At 46.8% G+C, this 16,035-nt stretch overlaps 1 protein-coding gene across 1 annotated transcript in view; it reads right to left on the bottom strand.

Moving 5' to 3' along the window:
• The window catches only part of Glg1 (golgi glycoprotein 1), a 116,524-nt gene that overhangs the window by 15,558 nt on the left and 84,931 nt on the right, over positions 1 to 16,035 (bottom strand). Inside the window, exons 10-18 of the mRNA XM_005403463.2 lie at positions 15,706 to 15,807; positions 13,077 to 13,230; positions 10,558 to 10,695; positions 7,656 to 7,742; positions 5,684 to 5,746; positions 4,826 to 4,939; positions 3,852 to 3,940; positions 2,346 to 2,463; positions 858 to 950 (exon numbers count right to left, since the gene is read on the bottom strand). Of these exons, the coding sequence (XP_005403520.1) occupies positions 858 to 950; positions 2,346 to 2,463; positions 3,852 to 3,940; positions 4,826 to 4,939; positions 5,684 to 5,746; positions 7,656 to 7,742; positions 10,558 to 10,695; positions 13,077 to 13,230; positions 15,706 to 15,807 (958 nt within the window). The remainder of the gene's footprint in view (positions 1 to 857; positions 951 to 2,345; positions 2,464 to 3,851; positions 3,941 to 4,825; positions 4,940 to 5,683; positions 5,747 to 7,655; positions 7,743 to 10,557; positions 10,696 to 13,076; positions 13,231 to 15,705; positions 15,808 to 16,035) is intronic.

Raw genomic sequence — 16,035 nt, 5'->3', positions numbered from 1 at the left:
TTTTTTTTTTTTTTTTTCAGTCTTTTTGAGACAGGGTCTCACTATGCAGTTCAGGCTGGCCTCAAGCTCGCAATGATCCTCCTGTCTCAGCCTCCAGAATGCTGGGATTACAAGTGTGCACCACTATGCCTGGCCCTGAGAAAACATTTTTAAATAATCAGCTATTTGAAGCCAGGCATGGTAGTGATGCCTGTAATCCCAGTACTCAAGAGGCTGCGACATGAGGATCAATGCAAATTTGAGGCCAGCCTGGGCTACATAGTGAATTCAAGGCTAGCCTGAAATACATGGCTAGACCCTATCTCAAAAAAAAGAGAGAGAGAGAGAGAGAGAGAGAGAGAAAGGACTGGGGATGTAGCTCAATGCAGGTCCTGAGTTCCATCCCCCATACCACAGAAAAAGAAACAAAAAAACTTCCTAGATGATGCTTCTGTAGGCTAAAATTAAAAACTGCTGTGTGCCAGCTGGGTACAGTGGTCTATAATTTTACTATTCCAGGGGTGAAGTAGCAGGACCCCCCAGGTTCAAGACCTATCTCATAATAAGAAGGACTGGGGTGTAGCTAGCAGTTACTTGGTGCGATGGGAACATGGGACAATTCTGTAGGTACTGAGTTTTGGAAAGCCATTGGGAGAAGGCGCTTGAAGGATCGCTAGGAATTTCCCAGGCAGACAAGGTAGGGCAGGGTGAAGTAACAGGAAAGAGGAAGAGAATGAAAAGCAGACAGGGGAGGGACTCTAGGAAGAGCAGCCTGGCACGCATGAGGGTGGATAGCATGATGGGTCCCCTCCCCCCGAAGAATTAGTTCTTATAAGGACACGTCCACACGACCTCTGCAATTAAAACAGCGAAGTCACCTGAGCATTGCCGTACTGCACAGTGGAACAGTGGTTCCTGATGTCACTCTTGCAGGCTTCATAGAGATCCGGCTCCAGACGGATGTCTTCTGTCTGCACGAGAGGCAGCAGGGACAAGTGGGCTTATTTTAGGCTGGAGATATCACATGCCCTGAGACCTATCTGCTGACTGGGCCTTGTCTACTGACATCTCCTGCAAGTGGCGGCAGTCCAGCCATGTACCGGGAGAGCTGGGAATTAGCCCCAATCCTGCCAAACTGCTACATGGCTGTGAGCCTTCTCTGCAAAACGAAATACCGTGTCTATCCTGAAATGCCACGGCCATCCTTCAGAGGAGTGTGGAGAGATAAAGTAGCATTACGTGAAAGCCACTTCTCAAGGTTAAAAGGTGTATGTCAACGCGAGGGTCTATGTGTATTGTTTTACCAAAATACAGTAACCATTTAATCACTGCACTGAATGTGAACATCTGGTAACTTTTGGGATACTAATGGTGTTTGCTCTCCATTACTAGTTTTTGCTTAGACTGAAAGGAACAGTATGACCCACAGCACAAAACACAGTAAAACAACTTTTAGCAGTTTGGGCTTGACCTCCAAAGGAGAGCAAGCATGTTCCTCGGGTGTACACCGTGGAGGGTGCCCCCAGACCCATCGCCTGGGGGAGCTGTGGCTCCTCAGTCCATGGGGCTCCTCTGGGGACTGCTGCTGGTTGGGGGATGGGCACAGATCCCAGGCTGCACAATCTGAAGGGAAGGTGCTTTATTTCATGGCAAGGAAGAGTTCTCTGCCCTTTTTTTGCTGAAGACAAATAGTGGAGTAAGTACATAGTCCAGCTGTTGCAGGCAGCCATCATGCAACCACGAGGGAAGCCAGCCTGCGGGTGAAGGGGACACTAACACCACCAGCATGGAGAGCAAAGACCCTCAACCCTTGTGGACATGTTACCCAATGACTGCATCACACACTTAAGAGTTTGTCTTATCGCTAGACTTCCAGTTGTGTGTGGTAAAAAAAGTTTTTTTAGAAGAAAGGATCTTGGGTGGACGTGGTGATGCATGCCTGTAATCCCAGCACTTAGGAGGCTGAGGCAGGAGGATCATCATGAGTTTGGGGCCAGCCTGGGCTACACAGTGAGTTCAACGCTAGCTTGAACTACATAGCAAGACTGTCTCAAAACACCAAAAAAAAAAAAAAAAAAAGATCTCACTAGGTAGTCCAGGCTGGCCTTATACTCATTATGTACACTTAGTGCAATCCTTCTGCCTCAGCCTCCCAAGTGCTGGAATTATAGGTTTGTACCAACCCAACTAGTGTTCAAAAAATTTTGTCTTATTCAAAATCCAAACAAAACAGTGAAAAACGAAAGTAACTACAACGTAGTAAAATTTTAGTGTATGACCCTGTGTCTCATCCATCACAACATCTGCTAAAATCTCCCCGTTGTCTCAGCCCCTCCCCTGGCCCTCCAGACTCTCGGCGCCATTACCATCTCCAGCTCCTCCACACGGAGCTGCTTGCGGCACTTCAGGGACACTCTGTGCTCCTTGGCTTCCTGCAGGGTGTCGTTGCGCACAGTGGTGCTCAGGCAGATCACCACGTCCACCCTGCCGAGGAAAGAGGCGTGACTGGCTGGAGCCACCTGAGCCACAGGGCCTGAGAGCCCGGCTGGGGCAGGGGCTGCACCAGAACTCGGAATTCATCATCTCTGTCATGTTTCCAACGTCTTTTCTCTAAGTCTCTTCTTTTCAAGGTGCTAAAAGCAGTACTTTGACTATGTAGTAGTCTCCCTCTTATTTGACTGAACAATCACTCCAAAGCACAAGAGTAGTGACACTGGCAATTTAGAAGTGGCAGAGAAAAGCCACAAAGTGTGTCCTTTAAGTGAAAAGGTGCAGGTTCTGGATATAAGGAAAAACTATATGCGAAAATTCCTAAAACATACCACATAGTGCTAACAATAAGATGGTGAGAGGCAGAGTAAGAAGAGATGATATTCATCTAATTTCCATCACAGTATACTGTTTTCATTTGTTGGTCTACTTTGTTTTTGTTTGTTACTGTTATTATTACAGGTTTTATTCTGAGATAGGGTCTGGCTAAGTCGTCAGCCTCCCAGAGTGCTGGAATTAGAGGTGTGTGCTACCATTCCCAGATACTTTATTTTTCTTATTCATCTCCTACTGCATCTTCTTTATAAATTAAACTCTGTAACAGATGCACAGGTACAGGAAAAACCTGGCATATATATAGGGTTCAATACAATCTGCAGCTCCAGCCCTCCAACAGGGGCTGTGGAACACACCACTGAGGATCAAAGGCCTGCCACATTCCCGTCAGGGAAGTCAGCCAGCTGCCTGGCCGCTGATGACGTTCCTGATGGCGCACAGGACAGATGTGGTTGAGGACAGCTCAACACTAGCTTGTCAGGAACATGTGCCCACAGAGGAACGGTCTTCTCAGCTCTGGGACTGGGCCTCTGACACACTGTGCAACTCAATCCTGACAGATCTACAAACCTGGGCAACATAGGAGCTTGGTTTCTGAGGGGAAATGTGTTCTAAAAATGTGCCTTTTCAAAGAGCAGCGTGGAAGCACTGGCGCAGCCATGCCGTCAAGCTCCTTGGTCTCCTCACTAAGACCTAGTTCTTCGGCACATCAAGGTTCTGTTTCTTCACTAGATATCTAATTCAGCGAGAGACGACAGAATGGGATGAGGCCGCGAGGAGGCCGGTCACCTCGCATTCACGCTGCAAGTGCTTTTCTAAGTACACAGCTTCCTCTGCGTTCACAGCTGGCAGCTGAGCCCGCAAAGGCTGAGTCTGCTCCTGTAGCCTAAAGGCTGGGCACGTGAGACTGCCTCGCTGGCGTCTCCTGCAAGCGATGAAGACCTGGCAAGTCGTGGCCTCACGACCGAAGGCGACATGCGGAGACGCTCGCACGGGGCTAAGTGGGGCTCAGGGGAAGCAGAACAGGTCAGTTAAAAGCTACATACTTCTTCTTTATGTTGGGACAAAGTTTCAACACGTCCTCCTTGCAGGCCATTTTAAACTTGTAAGAGAACCGAAAATCCTTCATCTGCACCTGAAAGATGATGGGAAGGGAAATCAGAAGCTCTGTGGTGAGCTGCAGCCAGCAGCGGGCGTGACACAGGTCTAGGACCCCTGCAGCTATGCGCTGCTCCCTCGGCTGGAAACGCTCTCATTCCGATCTCACGTGTGCTCGTCACCTCCTCTAGGGTTCTGCTCCAGGACACTCTCACAAAGAACCCTTTCTCCTTCACTCTCCAGCCTGCTTCAGCTTTTTTCCCTTGAATCCCCCAAGACTGTGCAGTCACTTTTATATTCTGGCTCTAGAAGCCAGAGACCGCGGAGCAGCATGCTCATTAACCCTAGTGGAAGGCAGGCTGGCTGTGTGCCCCAAGAAGAGGTCCATTCCCTCAGCAGACTGATCTCAGTTTTTGAAGGAAATGCTTGCTACACTGAAATACCCTTTATTCCCCCTCTCCGGTATGTACTGAGCTCTATCCCCAACTTTTTTTATTTTTTGTTTTAAGATAGGGTCTCACACAGTTACCCAAGCTGGGCTTGAACTTATGATCCTTCTGTTCCAGTCTCCCAGGGTGCTAGAATTATAGTGTGCCGCCATATAGGGCTAAAGCAGCTCTTTTGTTATGTATTTAACTACAAAGACTTTAGTCTAATCTTTTTTTTGAAGTGCTAGGGATCAAACTCAGGGGCCTCACACATACTAAGCATTCTCCCACTGAACTACACCATTAGTCCTTTGTGTTTTTTGAGACAGGGTGGTCTCAAACTTGAACCTTTTTCTTCAGCCTCCCAAGTAGCTGGGAGGGACTACAGGCACGTACCATCATGCCTCGTTGGTCTAACTTTCTTATTCAAATGCTGACTCTGATTTAAAAGAAGAAAGTCTGACATAGGAAATCAGCAGGCAGGTGTCACTGACCAGCTGGAAGTGGGTGACTCCAATGGCGCACTTCTCGTTCATGTCCTTCTGGTGCTTGTTCTGTATCAGACACTCCATCAGGTCCCCAGAGTCTATCTGGTTGTCTGCCACATCCTGAGGAAGATAGTGCACACTTAAACTCCATCTGTAACTATTAATAAATGACACCTGTCCCTCAGACCATGAAAAAAGGAACAGGACAGATTCTGGAAGCAATCACAAAAATGACACATTATAAATGATTCACACTAAGTCTGAGAAACAAGGAAAGGTAAATTCACTGGACTAAAATTTACACAGCAAGTGTTGGTGCAGGAGACAAGAAAGAAAGAAACAAGGAAAGGTAAATTCACTGGACTAAAATTTACACAGCAAGTGTTGCTGCAGGAGACAAGCATCTGTACTCTGAGGGCTTTTACTCACTGCCCTTATGTGATGCCAACAGCAGAGCTGTTGTTGCAGAGCTCAATTGTTGGTCAGAGCTCAATTGTTGCAGGATGTGTTTCACACTTTAGGACGTGCACTGAGTAAGCGATACACTGGAAGGGGAATCCCGGGTTACTCCTAACAGTTCCTAGGAAGCAGCTCTGCCACACGACTGGGGGCTTCTATGCCGTCTTTTTTTATAAAGGGCATCTCAAGTATGGCTGCTACCCACACCCCTGCCACCTGCAGAGGCTAACAGAGAAAGCTTTCCCAGCAGTGACCTGTCTCTCTGTCTTGTAACAACTCCAGCTTTTACTGAACAAAGCTGACCACCATCACTTAGGAGGAACGAGGCTGGAGACAGAGATGATCACACACCCTCGGGGACAGAGCCCATTTAACTCTAAGCCTGCTCCTCTAGACATTACTTACGTGGCAAAAGTTCTGAATGATGGGCTCACAGGCTCTCATCAGCAAGGCTTCTATCTGAATATCCTGTAGAAGATAAATATACACATCATTCTGCTTCCAAAGAGACAGGGGTTCGGAGGGAGTAGTTTCTCCTCCATTAGCAGCACAGATGGGAAAATCCGAATATGTACACTTGGAAGCTACCCTCGTATTTAAGTTGGACGGCCTCAGAATACACAGAAGGGGGGCCTCCACTGTACTCTGAAAGGCAAACTTCTTAAAGACAGATTCCTCTTATGCCTCAATAAAAGAGGAGACAGAATTAAGTAAAGTATTTAGCAATAATATTAGAGCATATAAGGATTTTTGGAAGTATTAAGTAATTCAAACTGCAAACAGTGGCAACTGACGTCTGTCTTTGTAACAAGTTCATGACCAGGTCACTGGCTGCGAGCAGGTAAGACACTCGCTTCTGGGGAGCACCTGCCCCGTGCCTTCAGCAAGGCGGCCCGGGCACACGGCTGCCTGAGGAGCCTCGTCCACGAGACAGCGACACACCGAGCCACGAGCGCAGGGAGGACCGAGAGGAGAGGTCGGAGAATCAGAGGAAGCAACAAGCTTCTGAAAACTAGGAAGCGAGTGACTAACAGAGAAATTAATCTTATATCTTGCCAATTCTTTTTTTTTTTTTTGGTGCTGGGAATTGAACTCAGGACCTTGCACTTGCCAGGCAGGCACTCGTGCCAATGAGCTATATCCCCAGGCCCATCTTGCAGATTCCAATAATTCAAGTAGTACTACAAGGTTTATGACGAAAAAACAGCAATTCCTCATTTTCCTGCCCCACAAGATAACTTTAACGTTTTTAGCTGCCTCCTTGCCACAGTCATAACTTACTTCTGAATAACGCCTATGTTTATGAGGGTTTTAAACCTCACCTTCTATATTTTAGTGGCTTTGAGAATGGAACAGGAAGAGACACATGTGCTCAATCTTCCATACGTAACCAGCAGTCTTCATTCTAGTAAACTGATGGGAGACCACTACAAAGAGGCTCTGAGCAGGACTTAATAGTAACCAACTGGCTTTCCACGTTTACTTGTGAGTTGTCCAAGGCTTAGGCTCCTTGTCTAAAGATCGGCAGTGGATTCATAGTAAGCAAACCTCTGTGAGTCACTGGTCACCGCTGAGGCCTGCGCAGCTGTGATGCCTCAAAGGACAAGAAAAGGCCACAGCTGAGGACGTTTGGCTCCAACCCCAATTAACTACAAGGAGACTGCAGTCTCCACATCCTATAATAAATACCAACCTAAAGATAAGGTAGTTCTTCTGGCTGACATAATTAACTACTTGGGAAAATTATCCCAAGGTCCTGCTAGATTCCCGAGTTTTTTTGAGTATCCTTTTCCTTTGTTTGAAAACCAAATAAATACGGGCTGCTGAGAGAAGTCTTTGTCTAAACCCAGAGAATATCCAAGCTGTATGAGGGTGAGACCCTCCTGGAGCCCTGAAATCATTTCAATTGTCTCATTCATTTACGCCTTTGCCATCCACTCACTTGGGAGACTGTGGGCCTGATCAGCCTGCAATAACTAGTGTTATTTAACCCAACAGTAAACAAATGAACATTACCAAACATCTGAATTAAAAGAGCTAACGACAAGGACTGCACAGGTCACTCTTGGATGTGATCTGGAGATTCGCGGTGCAGTGGTCATCTCTTCTCAAGGGGGAGACAGGCCTAACCACTGCGATAACCCTGTGAAGGAGGCGAAAGGCTAAGTGTATGGAGTGGTGTCCACAGCAGTGGCTCACAGATTGCGCGGAGCTAAGGAATGCTTGCTTGGGACCCTTCTTTACAAGCACGGGGAGAATCTGAGCAGCCTCTTCTGACTGATGGGGAGCCACCTCTCGAGAGTGCAGAAATAGAACGGAGCATCCAAGGCCCGGCTGCTGAAGACCCCGCTCCTCCCGGGAGCTGCACACCGCGTACCTCTGACTCCAGCTCGGTGAGGTTGCCCACTATGTCTCTGCACTCCACAGCCAAGTCATCCAGATGGTCTTGGAGGCACTCGAGCTCCTGCACGCAAAAAGGAAAGCAAGGGGCACTCGTCAGCTGCGTGAGTGAAAGACAGAAGCCCAGACGCCAGCGTCTATCGCCTCTCACTGGTCTTCCTTTTCTTTTCTTTCAATTTTTTTTTTTTTTTTTGAGACAGGGTCTTGCTCTGTAATTCAGGCTGACGTCAAACTCGCCATGACCCTCCTGCCCCAGCTTGCCATTCCACTTTTAACCTGTACTTTGATAATTAAAATCTGCATTTTGATAATGATAACTGAGCAACACAGTCACAGGGAAAGACACGGATTATATTAAGACTCTTTATGCGAAAAATAGATAGGGACTGGGGGCCCAGAATATAGGCACAGGGCTGAAAGCTTCTGCAAGTCAGAACTGCGATTCTAACCCAGCCTGTAGCAACAGGATCCTGTAAGGGAAACTCCAAAAACAAGTGGGCATATTAGGGTCTGGCTATTTAAAAGCTATTTTGTTTGAGCTGGAGGAACCCTGCAGCCTTAGCCTACCGCTACTTCTTTTCAAGGTTTAGAGGTTTACATATAACACCAGCTCACTTTCCCAAAGAACATCAACAGCTATTTACTCTGCTTACTGACTTTCTGCAAGACACTCTCCACTTAGGATTAGAATAAAAAGGAAGGAGAAAGGTTAGAGGAATTACACAACTGCCAGAATGGGGCAGTGGCTGGGGAAACATAGCACTTTTTTTTTCTTTTTGAGACAGGGTCTTGCTGTGCAGTTCACGCTGGCCTTGAGCTCACTCTGTAGCCCAGGCTAGTCTAGTCTCGAACTTGCAAGGATCCTCCTGCCTCAGCCTCCCGAATGCTAGGATTACAGGTATGTGCCACCATGTCGGGCAGAAAACACCACACTTTTGGAAGCATAATAAGTAAATGGCTAAGGGAAACATCTCATTCACAGACCTCTTTCCTAGGTAAGCTTATGGGGCTGGAAATATAGCTCAGCGACAGAGCGCCTGCCTGGCAAGCACAAGGTCCTGAGTTCAATTTCTAGTACTAACAAAAAAACACGACCCCACCTAGGCAAGCCTAGCTTCTCACTGACAGGCTGCAGCCGGGGCACGTTCTCGATGTTTGCTGTGCACAAGGGATGCAGCAAACTGTTTCCTGGGATTCCGTATGAACACAGCCTTTGTTCTGCTGGTCAGAGGCAGCAGAAAGCAGACTACAGGCATTTTCTAAAAGCCCAACAGAACTGCGGCAGGCTCTCGAAGCAGACTGCTCAAAGAGAAAGTCCTCCACCCAGCACACGTAGTAGGCAGCCGTGTTACTTCTTTAAAAGCTCCAGCTCCTACACGTGACTTTTCAACACTCCGTGGTACAAATGGAGCCTGGAAGCCCGAGTTCACGCCTCGTCCTAGTGTCATGTGGCTTTAAATGAGTAGCTAATGATCACAGCTCATTATCCTTCTTTATGATGGAAGACTTGCTGACTTCCTAAGGAACTTGCTGCTGTGTACCTGCCCTTCCTGTCCCCCAAACCAGGCACACAATCCTGAAGAGCCATTCACAGCACGCCTGTAATTCTCGGGCGCTACTCCTCTGTGCTTTCCTAAACGCACAGGCTATGACAAATGGGGCAAATGCCTTCTCAGGATTACACTCGACTTTTAGAGAAGGAATTCAACATGCTTCTCTGAGACTCAATTTGGCCAGCTAAGTTAACTTCTGTGTATGTTTTTTTATTTGTTTAGTTTTTTGAGACAGGCCCTCACTATGTATTCCAGGCTGGCCTTGAGCTCACAGTGATCTTCCTCCTGAATGCTGCGACTATGGGTACGTAGTGCCGTTTTAAGGCGTGCACCCTAGTCATGCATACAGGTACATAGGAATAAATTCACACTTTGCTTATCTCAAAAGGACTTAAGGGGGCTTACAAGAAGCATGAAAAGGAGAAAATGGCAGGAGGAAATAATTAAAAGTGAGTGAAAAAGAGGAAAGAAAAAGAAAATATGTTAAGGAAAGGAGCATGCAGCCCGTAGTAAGCCTAGTACAAAACTGTCTACCATCAAGTCTTATATAGGTTTTAGAAGCAGGCCAGGCCTTTGGCGCTAAGCTTTCTAAGGGGCAACATAAAGACAGAAAATGTTTACAAAACATAGTAATCATAATAGAAAAAGTAGCTCCTTAAGAAAAATGCAATTATTCTTTTTTTCCTTTTTTTTTTTTTTTTTTTGGAGACAGAGCCTCACTATGTATTTCAGGCTGGCCATGAACTCACTACCATATGTAACCCAGGTTCTCCTTGAATTCACAGTGATCCTTCTGCCTCAGCCTCTCAAGTACTGGCATTAAAGCCACATACCACCAAGCCCAGCTTGAAAAAATATAATTTTTTTTTTTTTTTTAAAAACTACCTATTACAGGTGAAACAAAACTTACCCATGTTATAAGCAAGTGTCTATTCACATTTGTACATTACCATTTGGGGGGCGGGGCTACCGGGCAGTGAACTCAGGACCTTGCTCTTACCAGGCAGGTACTTGTGCTGCTGAGCTATATCCCCGGCCCTACACTACCATTTTTAACAGCTTGAGATAAACTCTACAATGTCTTACAACACATGAAACAATATTCAAGTTACTGGATAACAACAACAACAACAAAAAACATTCAGCAGAAACCTCAAGTGAATTATTCTTCATATAAAACCAAAGAATATTTTCCTAAGCACTTTGTCTAGAGAACACTCCATATAACAAACCACATCTGTGAAGGAAGCACTGAGATAAACATCACTGTGCGCCCTACACAAAGCACTGCTCTCATCAGAAGGCGACCAGATGCCCGTCACTTACCTGCCCGGTCTCTGTCTTCTCACTACACCACTTCCCCAGGTCTATGAGGCACTTATCCTGCAGGGCGGGGTCCAGCTTCACATCCATGGCTCGCTGGTGCAGGATCCTTTGGACCTCAGCTCTGCATTCCCGAGAGAGCTGGACAGGAAACAACAGCAGAAGGCTTTAAAGGTCACAAAGCAAACATGAAGACTCCAGACAGAGCAAACCTGCTGTCAGGGAACTAACGAACAACCCTGCAGTTTAGAGCGGTGCTTCGGTCCATGAACTTCTTTCACAATTCTGGTTCCAAACTGAATTGGACAAGAACAGAATCAATTTCCCCATAAGGTCAACATTAAACCTAACCGCTGAACCAGATTCAGTTCTCGTCCAATTTTGGTTTGTGACTAGAATCATGGAAAGAATTAAGTCTGTAGAACCAGGTACCAATGTAATTTTACAAACTTTATGCCATGGTTTCTTCCAGAATAAGAATTAAATGTTCCAGAAATCTTCTGAAGTCCCTATCTACAGGACTGCAATACTTGTATTTGGCATTTCCTGATACACTTTTCAGAGAATATCCTGAGGAAAGTGAACTGCATCCATGCAGATTTGGTTAGAATTTCTGTTTAACAAAATTAACTTGTAACTCTGCGCACACGGATACCTTAGAGCCAATGCAGGGGAGAACACACACTTAGTCCAGGAGCACAGAGTTCAAAGGGACCTCATTCAGATGAGCCACTGCCGCAGTTCTAGTAGCTATGGTCAGGCCCAGACTCTTCAAATACATGGGATGAAGAGTGAGAAAAGGGGAAAACTGGCATTTTTTGGAAGAGCGATGACAGAGCTGTCACTGCAGACCCAGGTTCTCCTCCTGAACAGGGCACAGCTGCAGGCGGGGGTGGGCCTGACCTTAGTGGGTGGGAGGTTCCCTCTGGAGCCATGGAAGGTTTTGAAACTACACAGAGACAGTGACTGCACAATGTTGTGAATGTACCAAACGTCACTGACTTTCTTCCGTTTAAAACGGGTAACTTGAGCCAGGGATGTAGCTCAGTAACACAGTTGCTTGCTTGGCAAGCAGGAGGCCCTGAGCTCGATTCCTGATACAAAAAAATAAAGAAGGTAATTTTATGTTATGAGAATGTCATCTAAATTTTTTTAACCCCCAACCCTCATCCTGGGCCTCTGCACTGAGCTGCATTCCCAGCCCCCTAAGTTGGCCAAGCTGGGCTGGGATTACAGGTGTATGTGGCCTAAATTTTTTTAAAAGTGAATGCAGGCCGGGCATGATGGCACATGCCTGTAATCCCAGCCCTTGGGAGGCTGAGGCAGAAGGATTGCTGTGAGTCTGAAGCTAGCCAGAACCCTGTCTCAAAAAGAAAATAAAAAAAGCTAACACACCCAGGCCTCTGGCACATGCCCATAATATGAACCTTCTGGGTTGCTGAGGTAGGAGAACTGCCATGTTCAAGCCCAGCCTGGGCAACTTCATGAGACTATGTCTTAAGATAAAAAAGTAGGGCTGGGGATTTAGCTCAGCGGCAAAGCGCCTGCCTGGCAAGCGCAAGGTCGTGAGTTCGGTTCCCCGTACTAAAAAAAAAAAAAAAAAAAAGATAAAAAAGTAAGAAAAGGACAAAGGCCCTGGGTTTAATCCCTAGTACCACACATACACGAATACATAAATAAATAAATAAATATCCCATTCCTCTTTTCATTCATAAGAGAAGGAACGCCCTACTATTGTGACTAGCCAAATGTCAGAAATAATGGGAGCCCCTAGGGTTACTGACAGGCTCGTTACATGAAGAAAAATGTACTGAAGTCCCACGTGTCCTGCATAGAATAAAAACTGGTTTAGGCTTGCAGCAACTAAAACGTAACGTTTTTCTACTTGAGTTTCCCCTTTCTGAGTCCGAGCCACTCAGCCCTTCCGACTGAGCCCACAGGGCTGTTTGTGAACGAACGCTAAGCAATAGCAGGGCTGCCTTCTGCGGCAAACGCAGCTCTGCCTTGGGACAGGGTCTCTCAGAAAGCAAGGGCGAGCAGCAAGGCAGGGGACGCAGGCGGCCGATGCTGCTGGAGTGCCAAGCACGTGCTAACATCACATCCGAAGGCAGCACCAGGAGAGACCCATGTCCACACGCCGGCGCACAGAGGTCTCTGCTCTAAGTAGCACTCTGCCAGAGCTGCCGCATCCACACGAGCATGCGGGTCCAGCTGTCAAGGGCAGAGGGCTAGAGAACCACCTGGACCCTGGCTAAAACTTCCAATGGATCTTTAAGGCTAAGTAAAGACAGTAAAATTTAACTGTCCTTGGGATTCCGATTCAGTAACTTAATCCTGGAAATACTCCTCCACTCACCTGCTGAAAACACAATCAGATGGGCAGAAGCTGGGGAAACAACTCCAGTGCAATCCCCTCCCCACCAAATACACTGAAGAAGTTTGCTGGGATGACAGAAACCAGAACACTACAGAGCAAACGACTGAAAAACAAATGAAAGTAAGCGGGCAGCTTTGCGGCATACCCTCCGTCCCTGCTCCTCCGTGCGGTAGGCGTGTCGGTACAGACAGGAGAACACGGCGCCGGGGGGCATGAGCTCGCTGGTCTCGTTCCAACCGTGGGTGTGGCACAGCCGCGAAGCATCTCCCTGGCACTTGCGGTACAGCACCGGGTCGAGCCTGCAAGGTGGAAAGAGAGCTGCTACTTCCTATGCTTTTCCTTCTCACAGGTGCTAAGGGCTTTCACAGCTGCTGGCTTATGTAACTCGCCGATCATCACCCACAGCAGAGTGGAGACGGCAGAGGCACAGAAGTATGCTCCTGAATGTTGTTCTTAATGGACACACACGGGTCAGTCTGTAGAAGTCTGTTAACTTTCACACAAAAGACTTACATTCTACCTTCACGTTATCTTGGCTACATAAATTACCTAACTTACCTAACTATATTAAAGTAGTATTCACATGGCTGGGCTAAAAGAGAAGACTAGGGTTCACCACTTTTTTTTACTAACTATTTGGGTTTTTTTTTTTTTGGTACTGGAAATCAAACTCAGGACCTTGCGATTGCCAGGCAGGGGCTTATGCCACTGAGCTATATCCCCGGCTGTTTTGCCTTTTAAAAAGCAGTCTTGCTATATATTTAAGGCTGGGCTTGAACTCACTATGTAGCCCAGGCTGGCCTTAACCTTGTGGGAATCCTCCTGCCTCAACTTTCCGAGATCTGGGATTACAGGTATGCACCACACCTGCCGACTAAGCACTTTTTGCTAAGTATGAATGTAGTTCAAGTCTATCCAATGTACTAAACTCAACAAACTCAGGAGACAGGAAGATAAATGGAGTCTTCTACTCAAGTTTTTCTCTAGTAAAGCCACTCCCCTGCCTATCTCATGTAAGGTCAGGCAGTGAGTTTTTAGTTTCCCTGACTAAGTTTATCAAGTTATAAAATGGGACATTTAATTTTGAATCTGCGGACAGTGGATGGTGATGAGCCTGCTTTTCTCCAGATTAGACTTTGGGATGCTTAATTCTGCCCACATGATATTATCAACTGCTGCAGACAGTTATTTAGTGGGAAGAAAGAGGATATTTAATAAGTAGACTAAAACCGTGGAGGATTTGTCATTTTTTTTGGTGGTACTGGGGATGAAACCCAGGTTGCATGTACATCCCCTGCCCTTTTTTATTTCTTGAGACACGGTCTTGCTAAGTTCCCCAGACAGGCCTCGATCTTATGATTCTCCTGACTCAGCCCCCTGCTGCTGGGAATATCTAGGCATATGCCACCTTGACCCGCACATGAAGCACTTTCTGTTCACGGTGGAAGGAGCAAGAGAAGACTGCGCAGTTTGTACTGAGGCAGCACACTCCGGGAGCTCTGCTATTTCAGTTTGCACAGGTGGAGCAGGCACAGGCAGACACTGCCCAGCGTCCTATGGTCCTTTCCAGGGCTAACCTGCAGGGAAAATGCTAAAAACATGTCAAATGTCTGGGTAATCCTGTCCTACTGAAACAGGCAGGCAAAGAGGGCTACATCATCAGCAAAGGTTAATGACCACAGTACGGTGGTTTAAGCAGTCCGACGCAGCACTGATGGCTCTAGAGGTAGCAGGGAAACAAGACACAGGCAGAGGGGAAGGCAGACGATAAACCAGAGGCTCTGACTGCAGTGGAGACCTGCCCAGTTCACCCCCACCTGCCTTCCCTCCTCCCTTCTCCTTCTTTCCTTTCTCCCTTTATCTCTCTTCCTTTTCTTTTTCTCTTCAGTACATGAGACTGAGCCCAGAGAGCACTGAGCTACAACTCCAGCCCTTTTAAAATTTTATCCTGGGCATTGCTAGGTTGCCCAGGTTGGCCTCAAACTTTCAATCCTTCTGCCTCAGCTTTGCGAGAAGCTAGAATTACAGTGGAGCCTCACACCCACTCTCCCTTTTCTTGCTAACAGGAAGAGAAAAGGGAATTTGAGAATCAAGCTGCATCTATTGACAAGAACCTCTCAAGATAGAATAAATTCAATAACCTTAAATAGTTAAAGAAATAAAAGCTAATTCCTATTCCCAGTGCAAATCAATAGATGTATGCACTATTATCTTCTTAGAGTCGTATCTGAAGATGTCTCTGTTGGTCCCACAGGTGCCACGTTCTTTCTAGATAGATGTCTGTGGCATCAGAAACGTTTTTTTTGTCTTTTTGAGACAGGGTCTCACTGTGCAGTTCAGGCTGGCCTTGAACTCACTCTGTAGCCCAGGATGGCCTCCAACTCACCGTGGTCCTCCTGCCTCAGTCTCCGACGTGCTGGGATTATAGGTGTGTGCAAGCATCACAAACATTTTGACCCTGACTTCCCAAGTAGTGAGGAACAGGGATGCTTGGAGTAGACCTGTATGGGGTTGCATCTGCTTTGAGAGACTGCTCTCCCTGCTCTGGAAGCAGTAAGATAGGGCTCAGGAGGCATGTGTTAGCTATCCCAGAACTTGAAAATAATTCCCTACTCACTGTTACAAAATATAGAGGTCTGGGTAGGATGGAGCTCAGTGGCAGGGCTGATGCTTCGCAAGCGCGAGGCCCTGGGTTCAGTCCCTACCACCAAAAGACACCCTCCGCCCCTCACAGACGAGACACTGACTACGGGAGGACAGTAGTGAATACTCACTTCCAGTCTCGGGAGATGAAATACTGCAGCTCTAGGAGACGATGCTCACAGTCTTCTACCATCTTCTCCGTGTACAGGTGTTCCATCAGGCACGAGAGGATCCTAGCCACAAGACAGGTGGAATTATACAGAGAGGGACAGGGAGGGAGAGGGAGGGAGAAAGAGAGACAGGGAGGGAGACACAGGTGTTCTGTTGATAAATTCAGAATTCTCACTTTAATATAGTATCTCCTGTGATTGGTAGAAAAAGCGCTTTAGGGTACTCAGATTTATTTTCTGAGAATCACTTAAATTAACTGAACTTGACAGTGATTATGTCTTCTATCAACT

This window comes from Chinchilla lanigera, unplaced genomic scaffold (genome assembly GCF_000276665.1).
Source record: "Chinchilla lanigera isolate Chin_1 unplaced genomic scaffold, ChiLan1.0 scaffold00083, whole genome shotgun sequence".
NCBI lineage: Eukaryota > Metazoa > Chordata > Mammalia > Rodentia > Chinchillidae > Chinchilla > Chinchilla lanigera.
This window is presented reverse-complemented; position numbering and strand designations above follow the sequence as displayed.